Raw genomic sequence first — 24,926 nt, forward strand, 5'->3', positions numbered from 1 at the left:
ACTTTGTACCACTTGTTGGCGCTGTATTGAATACAATGCAAGTCAATAGAAAAGTGCCGTGTGGCTGCATTCAAGACTACTTGAATCCTGCAGAATTACACACTGCTCCTTTAATCCATCTAAATCCTACTGGAGCAGGTCCTCATCTGGCTGTGTTCTTATCTCCAGGTGGCCCAGGAGTGCCTGTATCACAGAGAGAAGAGGATGTCCATCGATCTGGTCCATGATGATGTGGAGAAAGACCTGATAAAGGTAGCATTTCATCTGATCTTTGATCTTTGACCTGTGGAACCTATGAAACACTATAGCTGACCCCTAGGAAGGAGGTCAGTTATTTGACACTTGAGGACCAGCCCTGGAATGGACGCTGGTCAGATTGCTTGACCCCATAGAATAATAAAGCAATTGCTATCTCTTTGGAAGAGTATATGAGGTCAAGTCACAGGTTTTTCCATTCAAATCAATGTGTTTCTCAAAGATAAAATAACAGAATTGATGTTAATGATTGCCTTCTACTCTTACCCCATAGAATGTCATATGACACAGATTCCACTATCATTTCTAGGAACAGCTAGAGATCACTTGTTTTCCTTGACTGTTCTTACTTTCTCATCAGGAGGTGGAAGTCATCAAGTCATGCCAGGAGAGAATGAGGAGACATCTAGACAGAGCAGTGGCTCAGCTAGCGTGAGTGAAGTATCTAAACCAGAGACTTTCTAATGAGGAGACACAGCACTCAAAGAATCTCCCATTGAAATGTATTGGGTTAGTTTGTAACACAAACATGGCAGTCGTCTACACATATTCCAGCCATTCTGCCGCCAAAGTTGACATGTGAAAACATCATGCCAATCAAGTGGTATGTTGTGAATACATCGTGCCAATCATGTGTTGTGATGTCGCTGCTGGAGCGAGGTTGGTATCGTGAAGCCTTGCACACGCGCAATTCTGCCCAAAGTAGATGCCCGATAAGTGCCCAAAATGCGTTGCAATATGGCCACCGAGTAGAGGGACTTGCCTAAAAGGACTTTGTCGAAGCCATCCTACCCTCACAACCAGTACTCACAAACAATTCTAAAGTATATTGCAATATATTTATGAGAGCTTCTTTAAAGGATAACTCACATATATATATAATATGAAAGACGCTGCTGAGTGACACTGCTGACTTCACTATCCCATACCTGGACATACTAGTTAGCGGTAATCTTTCTGTATGGGCGAAATGTGCAGTGAACTGACCGAACTGTCCATGGCTGCTCTCCTCAGCTGATCCGTCTATTTCTGGCGTCTCCTGGTCTCCCCCATTCAGCTCCAACCGGGCCGCCCAGCACGAGCTGGAGAGAGACGTCAACGACAAGGTGACAGCCCAGCGCATCGACGACAGGTGCCACCACCTCAGGAACACATCTGACGGCATCAGCTATTACAGGGGCATCGACCGCCTCGACCCGTCGTGAGTACCCATCACATGTAGTTATGGTTGTGGTTGTAGTTGCTTGGTAGAAGCTTTTATCCAAAGTGATACAACATAGAATAAGCAAAAATATTACATTAAAAGCATTAAAAGAAAAACTTCATCTGTAAATCATTAAATATATGTAAATGTATGTACTTTTTTAACATTTTTCTGGACATTTCTATCTTAATCTGGAGGGTTCAGATTGAGTGGAAACACATTTTTAAGTTTTAGTGTTAGGTAGTGTCAAATTGTGTTCATGGAAATAACATCAAGGTCAGATTTGTTGATTGTATTTATTATATATAAATGTGTTTATTTATTATATATAAATTGTATTTATTATTTATTATAAATATGCAAGTGACAGGATATTTTTTCATGATAGTTGTGACCAATGACTATATTTAGTCATTGGTTGTGACCTTTAGTATTTGGTTGAGGCAGCTCTTAGTAGATGCATGACTAGATAAAAATAGTCAAAGTGTGAGACATTCAGATGATGTTTTGATGATATTTTTATTGACTCCTTCCCCACACACACAAACACACACACACACACACACACACACACACACACACATTCCCTCAGACTTTCTCTGCCTGATACTTGGTCAAAGTTCACGGACGACAACATCCTGCACTCGCAAAGTGAGCGCGCCGCCTCCCACAAGCTCAGGGACGACATCGAGGTCCTGTTGAACACCACATCCAACGAGATGTGGAAGCAGTTCAACGCGGTCAACATGGCGTTCACCTCACGCCTATCAGAGACTGCCGATGCCAAGAACAGCCTTCAAACTCACCTAGCTAAGGTACGCCACGCATAGATCACCTGGCTAAGGTATGCCACGCACAGATCACCTGGCTAAGGTATGCTAACCTGGCTAAGGTATGCCACACACAGATCACCTGGCTAAGGTATGCCACACACAGATCACCTGGCTAAGGTATGCTAACCTGGCTAAGGTATGCCACACACAGATCACGCCATGCACAGATCACCTGGCTAAGGTATGCCACACACAGATCACCTGGCTAAGGTATGCCATGCACAGATCACCTGGCTAAGGTATGCCATGCACAGATCACCTGGCTAAGGTTACAAGGACTATATACCACTGAGGAATAACCTGCTATAGCTTGACCAGGATAGTTTCACCATTACCTGTAATATCACAGTACAGCAATATTAGTGCCAATGTTGAATAGACTAATTTTTGTCTTTGGAGTAGTCATATTAATACATCGTATTGAATAATACACATGGCATCAATGTGTTTGTATATGACCAGAAGCTTTAATAATATGCAAATGTGCAAAATATGAAAGATAATAAACAAAATCACATCGTTCAGACATAAACCATTATGGTTTTCACCACATCTGCATAGGATACCATGCCTAATGAGGTAAGTGGTGATGGCTGTAGGCATTCCTTGTCTGAGCATAACAAAGTTTAGTGTTAATGAAAGGTGATGTGTCTTCTGCCTTCACTATCACACACACACACACACTTACACACACACGCACACGCACACACACACACACAAAATGCACACTTAAAGGCAGATGAAAGCTCTCTCACAAACACACACACACACACACACACACATGTTTGTAATTAGGTTACAAGCAGTGTCACGCAAACTCACTAAATGCTGTTTATTCCTATAGTAGTTTAGAATTGAGGCCTAAAAATAGACACCTACATTTTGGCTAGGGTCGTAGTGACCCGGTCCTCTCTCACTGTGGCTGGGAGTCAGAGACCCCCTGACTGAAAACACTAGCTGCCATTGTCCAGTGATTTAATTGGGTTGTGGAGCTTGACATCTTTCTCCCCCCATCTGATACTGTTATCCCGTAACATCTCTTATATGAGACATGTGGCCTCTACTAAACCCTTTATCACCTGTAGTGCTCCCAGACACTGCTTGCTTACAGTGTTGCCATGAATGTGTCTTCTGAGCATACATACAGTAAAATCCTCTTTTGGTTTTACACAGGTTTGCTGCCTTTGTGTGTTTGTGTTGGAGATGACAGCGTAGCCAAGGGATACTCCTATTTAGATTATCCAAAGCTATTCGCCAAGGGAGACTCTTATTCAAAAGCTATTCGTCACTTCAGGGATTTAGAGACAAGTGTTGTTGCAGCACACGCTGCAATCACCTCTTAAAATAAACACCTTCTGTGGCTCACGTTTAAAAGGGAAGATATACAACGTTTAAAAGGGAAGATATACAACACTCCGCAGCTCAAGGGGGCTATGGAACCACCCTCTTTTAAACGGTGCTCTGAAGTTGAAATTTAAGACCATCATTTTGCGGCTGTTAGTGGACCCACGTGTTGTCTCTGTTTTCACTTGCTCGTTGTTCTCCAGTGCAGTGTGTAAAGGTGTTCTTCGAGACCCTTGAGAAATCCATGTCTTGTGTTCTCCAGAAAAACGTTCTCTAGATCTTTTATGAACATTTAATGTACTTTACTGTACTAATGCCATCCTGTTCTCATCCTGTAAACGATGTTCTGTGTCCTCCAGAACATTTATTTAATGTTCCTCTTGGCCCTTCAGAAGATATGTGTCCTCCAGAGCACTCTTCTTGTTCCTAGACTCTTCCCATTCAAACCCTGTAGGAGATGTTCATTTACTCTCTGTTCCTCACAAAACTGTGATGTGACTCTTAGATTCTGTAGGAAATCTGAAATGATTCTCTCTTCCATGAAGCAACCTATATGACGTTGGTATTCTACTCCCTTTCAGATCCTGAAGGAGAAGTTTGTGAAGTCTGTGGCCCACTGCAGCCTGTGATGTTTCTCTGTATAGCCTAGTTTTGTATTAAAGCACACAGCCTGTACTGTGATATTAAACATTGCCCTCTCTTCCTCAGACCCTGCAGGAGATCTTCCAGACGGAGACGCTGATTGAGTCCCTGAAGAGGGCCATCAGAGACAAGGAGGCCCCGCTGAAGGTGGCCCAGACACGGCTGGAGGAGAGGACCCGCAGGCCCAACGTGGAGCTCTGCAGGGACTACCCACACCACAGGTACTGGAACTCAGAATTCATAACCCAAACAAACAAACAAACAAACTAATACATGACCAAATCCATCCATCTATGAATGCATGTGCGCACACACACACACACACTCACACACACACATACACGTATGCATGTACACACACATATTCATGATTACATAATGTGTACCAGGACATTTTTCATCTCTGTCATATAAAATGCTACAAAATTCGATTAAATCAGACTACTATCTGAAATAAACTACTTTTCTACTCTGCATTAGAATTTGAATTCTGTGTGGCCTTCCCAAATGTTACTGCGTGTGGAACACACTTCTCCTAAGGCCTTCATGGACGTGTAATCAGTGTGGTTTGGCTTGAGAAAGAATGTAAAAAAAAAAATTCTGATAGTGGTTGGTCTGAGTTATGAGGTACAGTACAGTCTGTTCTCTCTTTCACTCTTTATTTCTGTTCTCCCTCTCTCTGGCTTTTTTTTTGTCTTTCTCTTTGATTTATGTGGTGTCATATTCCGGTGGTTCTCACATTTAACTCATATTTCTGAGAACTTCTCATTCCCCTCTCTCTATTCTCTCTCTCACATAACTCTTCTTTCTTTCTTCCTTTTTTGCTTTCTTTCTTTCACCTCTCTTTCTCCCTTTTTCCTCTCTTTCCTTCTCTTTCCCTGTGTTCAACCTGCCTCTCTCTCTCTCTCTTTCTCACATACTCTCACCCCCCGTGGGGACCCGGGGTAGAATAGGTCCCCAGCACCCCCTTGCTGATCGTAAGAGGCGACAAATGGGGCGACTTGTTTGCCGTGAGTTGCTACCCGTGTCAATGGAGGAAGAGATCCTGGTACTTGAGGAATGTGTCTTGCTGCGGCTGGCACAAGTCTAACACAGTGCTTTGGCTCCTACTTCATTTAGATGGGAGGTTGGAATGACCCGATCCAATCAATCGGCTTGTCAAAGTTTGGGACAATTTCATGGGACCATTCTTTTTTTTTTTATCCGCAGAAGGCTTTGGCTGAGGGTCAATCGAGTGATATAAACTATTTTTGTTTAAATTGCTCGAGTATACCATCCCTGTATCCTTGATGCACATCTGAAGGAGAACCGCGGCTCTATGCATCCCCTTGTTGGACTCCGAGGTGGGTGAGGAGCAGAGATGATGAATTCCAAATCCACTAATATGGCTACTAAACAACCCTACCTAAGAGTGCCTGTGGACAGATACATCCCAAATCCCTTGAGATGTTTTAACTGCCAAAAATACGGCCATGGCTCTGCTGGATGTAAAAACAAGTCAGTTTGCTGCAAATGTGGTGAAGAAGGACATGACTCTGTCTGTGCAACACCACCAAAATGCTGTAATTGCTTAGGAGATCACGCAGCTTTATCAAAGGATTGTCCTGTATGGGTCAAAGAAAAAGAAATTCAAAGAATCAGGGCTACCAAGAAGATAAGTTACCCAGAGGCACGGAAGCAGGTGGAGGAATTCCCTGTGTTCAAATTCCAACAAACGTTTGCCTCTGTTGTTAAACCCACCATGAAAACTATTGATTGCCAAACAGATTTAACTTGGGTGACCAAAGACAAACCACAACCACTTAGTGGTAGCAAAACTTCTGGAACCTCAACTAAAAACAAAACTGTGAGCACTCAAAGTCAGGCTATGATAAGCCAGACCTCTGCAAGTCAGATTTCAGTTGTGTCAGTAGAACCCACTCAGTCATCAAACGAAAAGAAGAAACCATCCAGCACTACAAGTCAATCCAGAGCAAGCCAAGGAAATAAAAATGAGAATTTAAAGGATATAGAGATGATGGATGCTACAACCTCACGTAGTCGCAGCTCCTCCCCCAAATGTAGGAGCAAGGGGCCTGTTCCAGTCTTTCCCCCTTGATGCTCACTAGCCATATTATTCAGTGGAATTGTCGTGGTTTTAGAGCCAATTTTTCTGAACTACAGAATTTAATTGCTTTGTTTAACCCTCTGGTGTTCTGTCTTCAAGAGACTCTCTTATCACCCAACAACCCTATGTCTCTGAAAAATGATTTAATGTATAATGCATATGGCCCAAACAGTCAACATCCATCTGGTGGCTCAGCTGTCTTAGTAAGGAATGACATAATTCATAGTCAGCTTGTTATAACTTCCAACTTACAGGCAGTAGCAGTTTGTTTAACTCTACATAAAGCTATAACCTTGTGCTCCATTTATATCCCACCTGATATGTCTATAACACTGCAAGACTTAGAAAATTTAGCTACCATCCCCATTCATTCTTCTAGGAGATTTCAATGCACATAACCCTGTATGGGGTGGAAATCACTCTAATGCCAGAGGCAAAACACTAGAAGACTTTATTTCTAAGAATGATTTATGTCTGTGGAATGATGGATCTTATACCTACCTACATCCAGGGCATGGCACATACTCAGCCATTGACTTATCCATATGTGATCCTAATATACTGCTGGATTTTTCCTGGCGAACCTTGGATGACCTTTGTGGGAGTGACCACTTCCCCTTGATAGTATCATCTACAGAAGCAGATATACAATCAAGAGCCCCAAGATGGCAACTAAAGAAAGCAAATTGGCATTTGTTTCAAGACCTATGGACTCATGAACTCAGTCAGATGCCCCAGAACATGGAGAATCCTGTACAGGTCTTTACAGACACATTAATTGCAATTGCAGACGAAACTGTCCCAAAGACTACTGGAAAGCCATACCGCAGGTCTAATCCGTGGTTTGATAACAGCTGTAAAAAGGCCATTGAAGCCCGGAAAAAAGCAGAGAGACTGTTTAATAAACATCCAACAACAGAAAATCTCACCAAATTAAAAGTCTGTCGAGCTCAAGCACGTAGAACCATCAATGAAACAAAGAAACAAAGTTAAAGGAAGTATGTATCAAGCCTTACATCCAGTACATCTCCAAAGAAGGTCTGGAGTCTGATTAAAAAGATGAAAGGCAAGGGAGGTGGATCACAAGTTCAGCACCTTAAATGCCAAGACAGTCTTTTAACTACAAAACAAGATATAGCAAACCAGCTTGCAGAGACATTTGAAAGGAATTCATCCAATTGCCACCCAGATTTTCAAGCCTTGTGCATAAAGGAAGAGCAAAGACAATTTAATTTCTGGTCAGATAATACTGAACCATACAATCAACTTTTTACAATGGAGGAACTCTTATGTTCTATAAGAAATTCCCATGATACTGCGGTGGGCCCAGATCAAATCCATTATCAATTTTTAAAACACTTGCCTCATGATGCTTTATCTCATCTTTTGGACATTTTTAATATAATCTGGGAAACAGGAAACATACCCGAAAATTGGCAAAAAGCTTTAATTATACCCATTCCAAAACCAGGAAAAGACCACACTGATCCCAACAATTATCGCCCAATTGCCTTGACAAGTTGCCTTTGCAAAACCATGGAGAGAATGGTGAATAACCGACTCGTATGGATGCTTGAATCTGAAGGACATTTGAATAACTTCCAATGTGGTTTCAGACGAGGAAGGAGCACAATGGACCACCTTATAAGATTAGAGTCTTTCATTCGTGATGGTTTTATCAGAAAAGAACATGTGATAGCTGTCTATTTTGATCTTGAAAAGGCGTATGATACCACCTGGAGATATGGCATTCTAAAGGATCTGCACTGCATGGGTTTTAGAGGACATTTGCCCCTTTTTATATCAAATTTTTTGTCCAACAGACATTTTCAAGTTCAAATAGGAACTACCTTTTCAAATCCACACTTACAACAACAAGGAGTTCCTCAGGGAAGCATCCTCTCTGTTACTCTTTTTAGCAATAGTATTGTAAGTGCAATTGGTCCAAACTGTTTTTGTAGTCTCTATGTTGACGATCTCTGTATTTGCTACAGAGCATAAATAAAATTAGTAGATGGTCAGTTGAAAATGGTTTTAGGTTTTCCAAAACAAAAACTGTATGCACACATTTTTGCCTACTACGATCTTTGCATCATGACCCTTCACTTTACTTGGATGGTGAAGTCATCAAAGTAGTAAAAGAGGTTCAATTCCTTGGACTTACTTTTGATAACAAACTATCTTTCATTCCACATATGAAGTGTTTGAGAAATAGATGCTTCAGAGCTTTGGACATTATAAAAGTACTGGCAAAAACAAAGTGGGGGGCTGAACACACTGTGCTAATGCGACTATACAGAGTGCTTGTGAGATCCCGATTGGACTATGGGAGTATTGTTTATGGATCAGCAAGGAAAACATACATACAGATGTTGAATACTATTCATCACCAAGGTCTAAGGCTGGTTCTGGGGGCTTTCAAGACTTCCCCAGTACACAGTCTTTATGTGGAGTCAAGTGAACCCTCACTTCAAAATCGGCGCTTGAAACTCTCTCTTCAATATGCAGTCAAGATTAAAGCATGCAAAGATAACCCAGCCTACTCAACAGTTTTTCAGCCACAGCAACTGCCGTTGGATGAAGCTAGACCAAAGTATATCAGTCCTTTTGGAATCCGAATAAGACCCTACCTTGAGGATCTGAACATCAACTTGGACAGTGTAACACAGACTCACTTTTGCTCTATTCCCCCGTGGAATTTGAGACAACCTGAAATTGTTAAGGATTTAAGTCACAGGAAGAAATCAAGAACCCACCCAAATGAGTACCAGCAGCAGTATATGGACGTGCGATGTTGCTTCCCCTCCCACATTCCCATTTATACTGATGGTTCCAGAGTGGATAACTGTGTGTCATCAGCAATGGTAGTTGGACATAATCAGTGTGGACTACGTATACCAGGAATATGTTCTATTTTTACGGCTGAGGCTCGTGCCTTATATTTGGCACTTGAATATATAGATCAGACTAAACAACAAAAGTCTTTAATTTTTACAGACTCTAGATCATGTCTCCAGGCATTGGAATCCTTAAAAACCGACCATCCTATTATTGTCAACATCCTTGATAAACTAGAAAGACTAAAGAACCAGACCTTGAATGTAGTTTTTTGCTGGGTCCCAGGCCATGTTGGTCTGAGAGGAAATGAGAAAGCGGACAGTGCTGCTAAGCAAGCCCTTAACAAAGAACTCACAGAATGTCAAATCCCTGCCTCAGACCTTAAACCTATATTGAACTCTTACATCACAGATAAGTGGCAATCTGAATGGGACCAATGTACCAACAATAAGCTATATGAAATCCATCCTACTGTAAGGAAGAGACTATTTTTTTCTTTTCAATCCAGACACGATCAAATAGTCTATACCAGATGCCGTATAGGACATTCAAGACTCACTCATAGCTTTCTATTGAGTGGTGAAGATTCTCCATTATGCCAATTTTGCAAAATGCCTCTGTCAGTGAGACATATTTTGATCTGTTGCCCTGCCTTGAGAACCAAAAGACAACAATTTTATCATCAAAATTCTATAGCTGATGTTTTTAGTAAGGTCCCACCTTTGAAGGTTTTAGAATATCTTATTAGCATAGATTTTAAAAAATATATTTAAGTTTCTGTAACACACAGTGCTCTGGCCATTAAATAGCCTTAGTTGCGGAAATGGCCTTAAATTAATTATTGTAATTAAACAAACAAACAAACAAACACATACTCTCACTCTTCCTTCTTTCCCTGACTTCCTGTGTTTGTCCTCTCCCTCCCTCGCTCCCTCCCTCCCTCCATTTATCTTTCTCTCTCTCTCCCTCCCTCCCTCTCTCTCTCTCTCCTCAGGTTAGTGAGTGAGGTGCGTGAGATCGAGGACACCATCCACTGCCTGCGTGAGCGGCTGATGGAGGCCGAGGGCACGCTGCAGACGCTGGTCAAAGCCAAGGTGTCGCTGGAGCACGACCTGTCCATCAAGGCCAACTCGCTGTTCCTGGATCAGGAGAAGTGCATGAGCATGCGCAAAACCTTCCCCAGCACCCCGCGCCTGGTGGGCTACTCCTAAAGGTCACGGATCACATTGGAAATTATGAAGCGGTAGCGGTGAAGTGCAACGTAACACTCAGACCATAGTAATTCTAAAGAGGTTCTATCTCGTTCCTAAGTTCCACAAACGGTCTACGTTCTGTTACCTAAACTGACAAACGATGAGCCTTGTGTTACGCTTTGAAAGCTGAGTCAAGTTCAACATTCAAATAGTTTGATGCTAGTGCAACGTTGGTGCTCCAACTGTTCTGCTGCCGATAGTGAACAATAGAAAATCTGCCGCTTGCCGCTGGTCAGTGTGATCCCTGCTTAAAGGTGGAGGGAAACTTGAGCTATGAGCAATGTTGCTGGACAGAGTAATATTATTCCAGCACTCTCCCATTTTGTTGTTATCCATTAAAAGTTCAATCATCAGTGGGTAGCTTGTTGCAATTGGAATCAGTCATGTGATTTCCCAACAACATTGCTCAAAAGGTCCCATGTGTAATTTCCTGAGCTGTTCAACAAGGGGTGGACGATCTGGGTGAATGGGTGTAGAGGACATAACCAAAGCAATATATGTAATTGGTATTGCTCTTTCACCCAGGGGCGCGTTTCCCAAAACCATAGTTGCTAACTAAGTTAGCAACTTTGTTGGTTGCAATGCAATTTCCCATTGCCAACCAACTAAGTTGCTATGGTTTTTGGGAAACACACCCCTGAACAGTAAAATGATAGAATAACCTATTGGAATGAGTGTATTTTGAAAAGGTTCCATAGAGGGGAATTGGCTTCATAAAGACCTATTGAATTGTGTTGATGATGGAGGTTTGTGGACTGGGGGGTTTTTGGCTTCACCATATCTGGATAAAAAATACCAGATTTCATACTTATAGTATCAACATAGTGATGCAATTGCCTGGCACCTATTATGGGCATTGGACTGTTATGGGCTCTTTGGACTGTTCTAGAATAAATATGGTGGGACGTGGAACAAGGTTCTCATTAGGCCGTTCCCTGCCTGTAACATCTCCACATTCATCCAGGTGTGTGCATGTGTGTGTGTGTGTGTGTGTGAGACGGCGATGATGACAAAGAACAAGGAGACACGTGGGAAGAAGTGTGCTTAAGCATTAACCTAAACATTTGCACAGTTATGGAAATGACTGAACAAAAGTAACCTCTAAATGTGTACGTCAAAGTTTAGAGATTACAAGTTGTACAATTTTTGGTGCTTACAACAATAAAACTGGTGCTTTGGCTGCTTGAACACTGTAATGGCTATTCCACCAAACTTTTTATAAAGTTTCTAAAAGGTATACATTCCTAAATATGGTATACATTCCTAAATATGGCTCCTACAAACACTCTACATACTGTATCTAACCACTATAACATGAAAATACTGTAATCTGAAACTAACAAGCCCTTATTAAGAGATGGAAATACCCACAGAATGCTGTAAATATGTGCTACTAATGAAATCCAAAAAGGTTATGGTGTTCTAGTTTTGATTCAGATAGATTCAGCATTGTGTGCAGTGCTCCTCTCGACTTTCACCTGAGATAGCAGAGGTGAAAGAGATGTCACAGTTATTGACAGACATTCCATACATTCTATTCCATATCATTGTGTTCTATTCAACACAGTCTTTACTTTCAGTCATCAATACTGTAGACATTCCATTCTATGCCAACAGTAGAGTAGAGGTGAGATTGGGTGCTACAATGGACACAGGTAATGAAATCAATTCAGGCCAGGGCTCTCTTAGCCACTCAGCTGAGTGGTTCGCAACTGACCATATCACCCAAGAATCCACCGCATCGGTACACTCGAGTGGATGTCCGTTAGCATCGCCTTTGTGTTCACTGAACCAGACTGCAGCCACCTGGAATGAGTACTGGTAACCTAATCCACTCCAGGGTCTCTCTGGGGTATGACAGCTATCCAGCAGTGGCCTTCTTTGTGTATATTGGCTTCACCTGGACTGAAGTACGTTACACTGTTATCGATCTCAATCTCTATACTTTCATTGATAGGCAATATGTAAAATCTAGCAACGAGCAAAAATGAGCTAATGCTAACTTATTAACTTGACAAAATCATTTTGCTAATTCAGTATCAAGAGCAAGATCCTAAAAGTGCAAAAATGGATGGGCCAATGTAATGCTGTCTCTCTCTCTCACACACACACACACAATAGAATAACTAGCTCATACAAAAGGCACTTCCCTCATTGTTCGATTTTGTTAATTGATACAAATTAAGTCAGTAAATAATTTTCTGAGTCTAGGCATTCAAACAGCTCAAACAACATTGTTGGCCTGTTTGAATGTTACATTAACAGCTCAGCAATAGAAAACAATGATCTTAAACAAAAACTATTTCCCCTGATAATGTTAATCAAATGAGCTGCTAATCAAATCATCATACTGTAGTCGGCAATGAAATGTTTCTAAGGCCAATCTATTCGCCTTATCGATTAGCTAAGTGCTCAGTTGAGGGGACTTAATGTGATTATCGCATTTAAAAGATGGTCACACGTTATTCACCTTAGTGGTGACATAGGTACAGAGTGGAAGATGAGGATTAGGTTTGGACCAGCTTCAAACCACAAGCTGATACCACATCCTTTCCAGTGCATGTGTGAGTGAGTTACAAGTGTGAGTGTGTTACAAGTGTGAGTGTGTGTGTGTGTGTGTGTCTGTCTGTGTCTGCCATTCAGGTTATTTAGTTAATCAGTCTCCAGCCCCTCCTTAGATGTGATGAAGTCTTGGCCAATGTTTCCGGAGGCTTCCGAAAGGCTTTCATTGAGCCCTGCGGTACGGTACAGGGCCCTGCGGTACGTGTTGCATCTGTTCTGATGCAACACACCTCACTGACAAACAGCCCATCTGGGAGAGGGCAGTAAAGACTGGGCCTGGGCTACTACACAACCACCAGGTCATCCTGAGTTATATACACACGGACACACAAGCATACACACACACACACACACACGTTTGCAGACACACACAAACATACATGCACATGTACACACACACACATACACACATGCCGCCCCCCCCACACACACACACACTGCTTTAACTCATTTCCATCTCCTTCTCTTCATTTATCTCACCCAGTCCGTTCCTATCCACTATACAACCCCACATATCCCTCCCTCCCTCCCTCTTTTCTTTCTCTCTCTCTCCCTCTCTCTCTCTCTTTTGCCCTCTGATGATAGCATGTCGTGCTGACCTCCAGGCCTGACAAAAACTCACACACGCACACACATACTCACATACTCACACACACACACACACACACACGCACACACACACACACACACACTCACACGCACACACATACTCACACACTGAGTATGGATTCCCAATCAGCACCTCTCACCACAAACCTTCACAGCAGGTCAGGTCCCCTCCCCACCTGATATCTCCACATAGTTAACCCTAAATACTCACCACCACCCCGCCAAACACGCACACACACACACACAGACACACACATGCCAGCCATGCCTGAATCGGATTACAGCAGAAACTCTTTTTAGAGCGTTGGTTGGGTGGATGTTGTGTTGAATATGAGGTTATCTGCACTATTGCAGTGCTGCACCACCACCACCATAGATATTAGAAAGCTAGATGCCGCATTGGGCTCCAGAACGTATGTAAATAGCGACACCATCTTGCAGAGGTGGAAAGTAACGAAATACATTTACTCACGTTACTGTATTGAGTAGTTTTTCTGTGTATTTTGTATTTTTTAAGTAGTTTATAAAATCGGTATTTTAAATTTTACTTGATTACATTTTGAGTGAAGTATTGTACTTCGCTACATCAAAAATCCCATCCTTTACTTGAGTAAAAAAAAAAGTTAAGGCTAACGAAAATGGAAAGGGAGAGAAAGAAATCGCGCCCTAAACCACTAGCCTAGTGATAATGATCAGCATGTAGCCTACAACAGCACATGAATCAAGCTGGCGCCATGCAGTCTTTCTGAAAGTGATGGAGACTGGATCACGAAATGCATCAGATTAGCCTAACCTATGAAAGTGTATTTTCCGCTATTCCAATCGGTTGTCTCAATTCGTTTTAGCACTTGATTGCGGAGATATTTAAGCAAACACCATGTGATTTCGTGTTTTGACGTTTGTGCTCACCTTTCTTTGGAAAGAAGTTTATTAGTAGTTGTTTCCCCTCATTTTGATGTCTCTCTTTTTCCTGTTTTGGCCTTTGTTTTTAGTAACCTGACTTGGCTTTCTTGGAGAAAAGACATTGCACCAGCAGCAAAACAATTAGCGGTCCACTACTAGCGATGCTCAACTAAATAAACAAAAGATAGACTACCTTATAAATCGTGCAGGCGGACTAAACCATTTAGATCTTTAGCAAGGGAGAGTGAGAGTGACCTTACACAGTTTTCACTATGTTTTGTATACAAAATCCAGTCAGTCAAACTTTAAATTTCGTCTGACATTCATTTTGACATTTCATCTTCATTTTTTTTTTCACTAAACTTCCAGTGAGTCTATTCGAAATTTTCACCACACATTATATTAACACACATATAAAAAATCCAAACATAAGAGTTTTGTGTATTAAAGTGGAATGACACAGGAAAAAAGTATTGAACGTGCCTACTGAAATTTCTTCAATACTTTGTGGAAAAGCCTTTGTTTGTAAAGACAGCTTCAAGACCTTTCCTGTATGACAAAACTTATTGGTCGCAGTATCAGTTATGATTTTGGCCCATTGTTCTAAACAGATTCCAGGGGTCCCTCTTGTGAATCCTGATCTTTAGTTACTTCCAGAACTATTTAATTGAATTGGCTGCCTTCAAGTCTTTCTGGAGCTTTCTCTGAGTGGTCCTTGGCTCTTGGAATTGACTATCCTTCTGACTCCCTGGTCAGAAATATTACGAGGAGATCCTGTGCATGGTCGGTTGATGATGCAGTGATGTTTCTTCCACTTGCAGATAATGGCTCCCATGCTGCTTACTGGAAGATTCTGATGTTTTGAAATGCATCTGTAACCATTTTCATTGATATGTTTTGCAACAATAAGGTTGCAAAGGTCTTGGGAGAGCTTTTTGCTTTTATCCATCATGAAATGTTTCTTGTGTGACACCTTGGTAATGAAAAACCTTTTTATAGCCCATCGATATGTAGGCTACTAACCAAGCTTATATTCATTTGCACAGATAGAAAGGATAACTACTCTCTATACAGATTCCAGCTCGTTCCTTCCCTTTCCTTGCCTTAGTGCTTTTTCTTAGCGTGTTCAATACTTTTTCCCTGTGTTATTCCACTTCATTACATGACTCTACTTATGGAGTTGTTTGGATTTTTTATGTGTGGATTACCTGAGTTATTACTAATGCCTGGTGAAAATGTTGTGCCCCCTGTATTCCACTTTTCACTGGCCCTCTCCTCCATTGGGGCCCCTTGAATTTCCCCTGGGGATCAATAAAGTATCTATCTATCTATCTATCTATCTATCTATCTATCTATACTTCCCACTTTCCCCCTCCAGTTTTACGCCCTTTAATCTGCTCGTTTCCAAATATAAAAAAAACTCTCTGCAACTCAACATTGGCCTGCCCGCCTCAGCTGCCTGTGAGGGGCTTTTCAGTTGTGCTGGATTACTGTTCACTGCAAAGCGACCCAAGGATGAGTGCAACTAACTTTGAAAATCAACTACTGCTCAAACTTAAAGGAGAACTCCGTGATTTTTTCACATAGACCTCCATTTCATAACGTCCTTTTCAGGCAAGTACCTCCACTTTCGCCGGCCATATTGCAACACTTTTGGGCACTTATCGCGGCATCTATTTCAGCAGAAATGCGTGCAGCGTAAGGCTTCACGACACCAATCTTGCTCCAGCAGCGAGATCACAACAGATGATTGGCACGATGTCTTCACAGCACACCACATGATTGGCTCAATGTATTTTACAACACACCACATGATTGGAACCTGACCCTCGCCAGATGAATTTCGTTCCGCTTAGCTCCAACTAGCTCCACTCACATCCATCTGGGACCTCTTCCATTGAGAGTGATTTTTGCACCGACTTTATGGTTCAGCCAATCAGGACGCAGGGCGGGAGTTTCATAGATGTGACGTAGTGGAGAAGCGACCGTGAGACTGTTATCAGCATCACGGGTTGGCTTCGATGTGAGTGGTTGAAGTAGCACGTCAATAGATGACGGACAAGTGGCTTATTCAATCATATGCAAGCATTTTTTGATTATTTTTTGAGTGCTGTATCTCCTCATTAGAAAGTCTTTGGTAAAACTGGTTGTTCTGGTAATTAAAAAAAAAAAAAAGTAACTAAGTAACTTTTTACTTAAAGTACATTTTAAATGAACTACTTTTTACTTTTACTTGAGTGCATTTTCAGATCGGTATTTTAACTTGTACTTGAGTAATATTTCATCAAGGTATTGGTACTTTTACTTGAGTACAATATTTTCATACTTTGTCCACCTCTGCCATCTTGGTGGGGGCAACAATCACTGGAGGCCAATGGAGAAGCATGTGACTCTGACTGGAAATCAGACAGGTGACTCTGACTGGAAATCAGACAGGTGTCTCTGATTGTCGGCAAGTGTTGCCCATAGAAAGTAAGGTGTTTGCCCCCAGCAATATGGCGGCCGCGTTTACGATGCTACCTAATAGAACTCGACGGACATTGAGGTATCTAGCTTTCTAATATCTATGACCACCACCACCACTGCACAGGTATGGAGCTGTGGGACAGACGGAGAAATGTGTGGGGTATTAAAAATGACACAAGGCATTTCTTCACACATGCGTGTGTGTGGTAGTCTTTTGAAAGTGCAGTTGGTGGCCCCAGCCGTGGTGCGGCTGGCTGGGGCGCCGTGCGCCGGGCGACCTGGATTCAATTCCCGCCCCGTGGTCCTTTCCGGATCCCGCCCCGATTCTCTCCCGCTCACTTCCTGTCATTCTCACTGTCCTGTCTAATTAAAGGCATAAAAAAGGCCCAAAAAATATACACTTTAAAAAAAAAAAAGTGCAGTTGGTATTTCTCTGCATGAAAGCATCGAGAGAGAAAAGCAACATCATACTGACTGTTTCATTTTTTTTCTCTCTCCACCTGAACTTTCCAAAGTTGTGTGTTATCTGAATCCCTTTCTTCTCACTGTCCTCCCTAACTATCTCTTGATCTCAGATTGATGACCAGATTCACAAACTGTAGGGTGTGCCCCTTCGTCCTTCTGCGTAAATGCTGTTTCATGAGGTTTGCTGCAATGCCTGTTAAAATCCTGGCCAAACACAAATAGGATACACCCTGTTTTACCCACAAATACACCCTGGTGACTGTCAAAGAGGAGATGTGTGTCTGGAAGGAGGAGACATAATTAGGGGATTAAAAGGACTGATATTATAAAGAATCCGCATAGCGAGTGTGTGTGTGTGTCTGTCCAGCTGTGTAGGTGTGTGTGTGTATGTGTGTGTGTGTAGAATGTACAAGTGTGCCTACAGGATGTGTGTGTATGTGTGTATAAAGGGATTAAGTTCCTTAAGCTGTAGCTTGATTCAGGTGTGTCGGTGAGCTAACACCTGGGCCTAGTCGTGTGTGTTGTTTCCCCTGTGTGTGTGTGTGTGTGACAGAACAGAGTATTCCCTCTTCCTGTGTCCCACTATGGGCAAACAGAGCCACACGTGAACTCCCTTCACCGACAAACACACCCAGAGAAACACACCGATAAGGAAACACAGCTTAGGCAGCTTTCATCATAACTACCCCACCCTACCTCACCCCCACCTCCACCCTGTACATTCCAGACCCTGTTGCCCCTAGCAATCAGCCCCACTATTGTGTATTTAACATCGTAAGACTCCTGCCGTCTCTCATCACCCTGTGATTAGATTCCCTCAGCTGAGCAGCACGACCCACACAGACCCACTGTCCAGCCCACAGACACACACACCCTCTCTCACTCTCTCTCTCTTACACACAAAGAGACAGACACACGGACCCACTGTTGAGTCCTGACTCCACCACACTCTCCTCTGTCTCTCCCTCTCACACTCACTCTCTCTCTCATTCTCTCTCTCTCTGTCTTCCTCTCTCTTGCTGTCTTTCTCTCTGTTTTTGTATTACATGGCAAGGCTTCACAATCCGTATTGTATATAATGAATGTAATCAATGTATATGCAGATGTAGATGCATGTGCATCTGCATAGGAGCATTAAAGTATACACACACAAGGTATACTGTATATGCAAATACAGTTTGATTATGTAATTGTGGATGTTAAAGACTTCATATTTATATTTATCTATATTCCATACAGAGCAAGGGTGTAGGTTTGGTCTGTCTGAGCTTTCATGGGGACACTACCCACTGACACCCCCTAAAAAAAAAAAAAAAGACACTCAACTCTTTCACCAGCCACTATAGATATATAAAATGATTAAAATGTGCTACTGTCCAACTATCCATGATTAAAATGTGCTACTGTCCAACTTGATCTTACTATACTGTGTCTATCTGATTTTAATATGTACAGAGAGTGTAGGCTATATTTAACATTTATTTTCTATTTGGTCTGTTAAGAAACTTAAATACATGCATGCTTAGCATTTTGTGAAAAGAAATTAGGCTATTAAGGCTACATTGACAGACTCTTAACCGTGAGCTGCTTGGATATTCTCTGATTCTAAACAGATATCTAGGCGATGTAAGCACAGCTCAGTTTTAAGAGTTTTAAGCTCAGTTTTAAGTTTTATGCTTAAAGCCGAAAGACCATGTTGAATTTTGCTACAATTTAATTTAAAACCGGATTACTCTGGAACAGCTAACTATACACGGGAATGCATTACACCTTTGTGTTCGGTAAGGTCTGCTGTTTATTCTGATATATGGTTTGTCATGTGTTGCATGAAGAGTGTGTATTCCACCGAGACGAATGGATGTGGAGATGGGCGCAGAGAATAATTATTACATCTCTTGAAGTTATTTTTCTCGCGAACTGTTTATCACAGCAAATAGTGGCTAGCTAGCACCGTTTAAAAGCTGAGAAAAGGCTCTGTGACACATGTGACACATGTGTGATGAGTAGCCTACTTCTCGAGGAGTTCAACAGAGAAGAGTGGGTGAATTTGGCGAAGTGAAGCTGAAGCGCTGCGCAATGCTGTAGGAGACTGCGGCTCACTGGTAGTTATAGGTAACTTCAAATCAGGGCGATTTACCCTTACAGGCTACTGCACATTACAAGATCTGTACGAGATGATCCACAGCACTGAAGTGAGAAATGATTTAACTGTTTGTGTAGCGCATGTGAGCGCTTTTCCCACCATTTCAACCTAAATATTGGTGGGGACATTTCAGTCGTAATTTGACATTGGTGTGGACACGTCCTTCGGTCCCCACGCAAATCTACGCCCATGATACAGAGGAAGATGTACATTTTATTTGCCTTTTTATGGTGTTGTCAGGCAGATCCAGTAAAGTTCTTTGGTGATTAATGGATTTGCACGGCTTACATAGATTCCTTTGGGTTTTGACCCTCTTCTCCCGCTCTCTTGCCCCCTGTTTAAACATATGAAGGGGCTGGACACAAATAGCTGCCCTTTGCCCCCCTGCTCCTGCCCCATCGCTGGGGTATGTACTCCGGATTCCGCCTCAGAGTCCATGCATAGCCAGTGTATTTATATCAGCGGTCCTTGTTATGGAGGGAGGCCATAATTCAGCTGCTTCTCAGATGTTACGGAGTAGAGAGGACCGTTATCTCTTCAGCCAATGCTAGACCTGATCGTGAAGGATCGATTGAACGTGCACACACACACACACACACACACACACACACACACACACACACACACACATCCCCTGAATCTGTTTCTGGGATCATAATTTACCTGTATTTTGACACTGCATTCCAGGCGAGATGCTCGTCTTAGCTGACAAGAGAAAAGGGAGACGAATACGGCTCTATCTGGCTCTACCGCCCTTCCCTTCTCGCTAGTCCTACTACTACCATCTCTTTACCCAACACTAGTGTCTCTTTACCAGGCCAGCCCAGGCAGACAAGCTAGCTGGTTGGTCCCACAGAGCTCGGTCCTGTTCACGGTGTCCTCCCGCTAACAGAGTTTTTATTGTTCTTTGTGTCACATAAGTATTTGGTCAAGGGCTGGCATTAGAATACAGGTGCGTAGGCCAATTCAACTATATATTTGACACACTGTTTTGCGTTGTCAAGTCTTTATAAAGACACCTTGGAGACTCCCTGAGTACAACTATCGAGAGTTTGCATACCACCAGTGGTACCCGTACGACAGTTTGAGAACCACTGCATTAGACAACAGTGGGGGGGGGCGGAGTGATGTCAGAATGCACTGCTGTTTGAGACACGCAGATAGTGGACAACTAGCCTGGCTAGCGCCACCACTTCTCAATGAGACGTGGTCTGGGAATCAAACGTTCATTTTCTCGTATTTGAAAAAAATGCCCAGATCCGTTTATTGGGTGCCACGGATGTCTATCAAATGCGTCTGTGCATAGCTCATCATTGTCTTGCTTTCCCCCTTGTTCTGTGATTGGTCCCCTATCTCAGGCGAAAATTTGCTCCATGGTCTCCAGCCTGCCTTAGCAGCGTGAATCAAATCGCGCGCAAGGCAGCATGGGAACACCCAGGCTAGTGGACAACTGCTGTGAGGTGGAGAACTCACTGGGCCAGTGGCAGTAGTGACCAAAGCAGGAGATTTCTTTCATCTTACTTTTTAAATTTGTCCTAGTCTTTTTTACTCTTCCCAGACTTTTCCCAGAGCACTGCAGAGATGTCACACTGAAGCATTCACCAATGTAACACAACTCCCTCTATCTCAGGTCTGTGTGTGGGTGTGCATGCGCCACATGATCACAAAATATGTCTGACGCGTCTAAGTGGACATTGAGGCACTGTTCCCTCAAATTAGACAAAACTACAAACATATGACAGATTTTATTACCGCAACAGTGCACGCCTGTTAAGATCACGTATAAACCTCTGGGTATGTAGTAAGAGGAATGAAATAAATGTAAACAGACTTTTACATGGAAAAGAGAGAAAGAGATACATGTGGTTTGCTAGGACTGAGCTTCCTATGGCGACATGGTAACCAATTGTAATGCAATAATTGTGAGAACATCTCGGTCTGATTGATATAATGATGATGATGGTGAAGATGGTGACTTCTAATCACTCCATGCAAACAAAGGTGGTGTTCTGTGTCAGGGCATTTTTCACATACTATCATAGTAATCGCAGAGAGAGAGGGAGAGATAAAGAGAGAGAGAGAGAGAGAGAGGGAGGGAGGGAGGGATAGAGTATATGAGAGGAAGGGTTGTTCAGCTCCAGGGGGAAAAAACAGGTGAGCATAGTGACCACGGTAGAAGGGACAGACAGAGAAAGATGGGTGTTCATAGAAATCTAGAAATCAAGAGAATTGAAGCACAGGAACAGAGGCTTTTGATAACATAGAACGTCATAGAATGTCTTTCACTACCTGAGATGTTCACTGACCACTACTTCTCAAATGAGGCAAGAAAAGAGGAAGAGTGACAGACACATTTAATGGTGTAGATTGTCCTGCTAACTTATGGATATTCATCAGTCACCATTGCTGTTTTGTTTTTTAATGGTTATGGTCATGACATTTGCCATGCAAATCATAAGTCAATTTCCACATGAAAAACTCAAACAAAAGTGACAAAATGACAAAAGTGGCTCATGTCTATGACTTGTATGACTTGTGATTAACATTTTGTTACTTGTTTATTGATATGTTACTGTATGGTGAGAGCTTGTTTATTATTTATTCATTTTCAGTTAAATGGACCGACACCAACACAAGGCCAATGATTACAATTAATGACATAACTTAACACCGCAGTCAGGAAATGTTTACTACTAAAAACAGAAACACAAAGACAGCTTAATTGAACAAGTCAAATTCTTTCAGGCACTCACAGAATGACAAAAATACTTCAGGGAAAAAGATAAAGGTTTCCAAGTGAGAACCACATCAGATTAATTGAGCTCAGTGGTTGCATGTTGAGAACCTTTTTTATCATAAAAATACATTATTAAATCGGATGACTCCCCCTCCCCAAAGAAAGCAGTCATAGTCAGACACTCTTCAACATTATAGACTGTTAAACGTCTTAACCACAATTCATCAAGAGTCTTGAGTAACATATGAAACTTGGCAGCAGAGGAAGTAGTGGTAGTAGTTTGATAAGAACACCCCCACAGAATCCAAGTACCATCCTTAACGGTCACTAAACCACTAAAAGGAGAAATGCCTACTATATGCGACCTTCCCCTTCCTCATTATGTATCAGGCCGTGAAAAAAGCTGTGTATATGCAAACACCGGGCGGCAGTGGTGTAGTCTATGATACGCAGGACTATGCAGTTTACCCACTTAAAAAGCATCACCATCTCTATAAACCCACTGAAAGCAAGGATATGTATTAACATTTGGGGTTGATCGCAGTATACCCACTACAGCTAGCTACTACATCACAGTATACTGACTACAGCTAACCAGACTACACCACAGCCGGGGGTAAATGGTTTGCAAGCTAACTCTAGAGGAACTTTTATTTACCATTACAGTATGCATCATAAGCTGATACACAGAAGTATTACGTAGAGTATGTTGCGAATGAAGTTCCAGTAAAGCACGGCTAGAGATTGTAGAGACACTATGAGAATAGCTGATTCAGGGTGCCATGACCGAGGTGAGATCCAAACATACCCTTGAAAAAGAAGACTTTGGATGTTTGGTTCAAAATGCTAGAATCATCTTTAGTATCAATTTCGTCTCTTCTAATTTGTTGTTTATTGATTTGTTTTTGCTGAGTCTATTTTACAGACTCTTATGTCTCATCAGAGTGGAGCAGAAATGCACAGGGATGAGAAGGGGAATGTTAGTCCCCCCCTCTCTCACTTTCTCTTCATCTCTCTTTCTCTATCTCTCTCTCTGTCATTCTCCCCTATCTTCCCCCTTCATCTCTTTCTCTCACTTTTTCAGTTCAATTCAATTCAAAGGTGCTTTATTAGTGTGACTTGAGTTGATTGAGTTTGAGTACAGTGTTGGCAAAGGCATTGCCAAAGTAACTCTGTCTCTCTCTCTCTCTCTCTTTCTCTCCCTCTCTCTCTCTCTCTCTCTCTTCCCAACCCTGCTGAACCATGGTGTGGGATGACACAAGAATTTAGACAACCCCCTCGTCCTCATCGAGTTCTGCTCTGCTCTGCCCTGACCCCACCCCCCTGCTGGCCTGTACTTTTTTTGTTTATTTGTGAAGCAGTCACCAGGGAAACAACAGGAAGCTTGGCAGTGAGAGAGGGAGAGAGAGAGAGAGAGAGGGAGAGAGAGATGAACAAGAGCACTCTGGCATGACATCCAGATGCAGCAGCACAAAGAACACAAAGAAAGAGATACAATCTGATATCAGTCCCACACAGTTACACTAACACACACACACACACACACACACACACACATATATACACACTCACACACACACACACACACACACACACATATATACTCACGCACACACATATCGCACACGCACACACATATATACACACATATACACACACACACACACACACACATACACACACACACACACACACACACCACTGAACATTACAGTAAGACCTGCCAATGTTTGTTTTATTTCAACTGTAAGTCTGTAATCAACTCAAATGGTCCCCAGACTTCTGTAGCAGATTAGAGAGGTCTCCTGTGGTGTTGGAGAACAGTGTGTGTGTGTGTGTGTGTGTGTGTGTGTGTGTGTGTGTGTGTGTGTGTGTGTGTGTGTGTGTTGTGTGTGTGTGTGTGTGTGTGTGTGTGTGTGTGTGTGTGTGTGTGTGTGTGTGTGTGTGTGTGTGTGTGTGTGTGTGTGTGTGTGTGTGTGTGTGTGTGTGTGTGTCTGCGGCGCTGTGTTCTCTAATACTGTTTAATGGAAACATGATGACAGGTTAGAGGAGCCGAAAGAAACACAAACACAGACGGACAAACACATGCACTCGCTCTTCTTTTCTCTCACTGTGTTCAGACACTGCAATGTCTCTTTTCTCCCTGTTCTTCTCCCTCTCACTGTGTTCAGACACTGCAATGTCTCTTTTCTCTCACTGTGTTCAGACACTGCAATGTCTCTTTTCTCCCTGTTCTTCTCTCTCTCTCTCCCTGTCTCAAATTCAATTCAAATCCAAAGTTTGCATGCTTTATTAGCATGACTGTGTTGCCAAAGCACAAAAACAAAACAGCATAACAATGTGTACCCTCTCTCTCTCTTTCTCTCTCTCTCTCTCTCTCTCTCTCTCTCTCTCTCTCTCTCTCTCTCTCTCTATTTCTCTCTATCTTTCTTTTGTTTTCTTTCTCACTTCTCTTTTCAGCTATGTTTTACTCTGTCTCCCAAGGGGACATTCAGACATGACTGGCTAAATGACAAAAACATACAATCAAATGACCAAGCTACCACAACACAGATGGGAACAAAA

The 24,926-nt window shown here is 42.3% G+C and overlaps 2 protein-coding genes across 3 annotated transcripts in view; both read left to right on the top strand.

Moving 5' to 3' along the window:
• Positions 1-24,926, top strand: part of tekt3 (tektin 3) — a 41,706-nt gene that overhangs the window by 3,153 nt on the left and 13,627 nt on the right. The window contains exons 3-8 of one of the 2 annotated variants that reach the window (XM_048232982.1): positions 169-252; positions 617-687; positions 1,313-1,456; positions 2,052-2,274; positions 4,345-4,499; positions 10,218-11,672. In XM_048232982.1, the coding sequence (XP_048088939.1) occupies positions 169-252; positions 617-687; positions 1,313-1,456; positions 2,052-2,274; positions 4,345-4,499; positions 10,218-10,434 (894 nt within the window). In that variant the 3' untranslated portion in view covers positions 10,435-11,672. Of the gene's footprint in view, positions 1-168; positions 253-616; positions 688-1,312; positions 1,457-2,051; positions 2,275-4,344; positions 4,500-10,217; positions 11,673-24,926 lie in introns of those variants that run through there. The other variant, XM_048232981.1, reaches the window with a different exon arrangement.
• pmp22b (peripheral myelin protein 22b) overlaps positions 10,365-24,926 on the top strand; it is a 38,636-nt gene continuing 24,074 nt past the window's right edge. The window contains exon 1 of the mRNA XM_048233012.1: positions 10,365-10,436. The gene's annotated coding sequence lies outside the window, so the exon portion shown is untranslated. The remainder of the gene's footprint in view (positions 10,437-24,926) is intronic.

Source organism: Alosa alosa, chromosome 22, assembly GCF_017589495.1.
Source record: "Alosa alosa isolate M-15738 ecotype Scorff River chromosome 22, AALO_Geno_1.1, whole genome shotgun sequence".
Taxonomy (NCBI): domain Eukaryota; kingdom Metazoa; phylum Chordata; class Actinopteri; order Clupeiformes; family Clupeidae; genus Alosa; species Alosa alosa.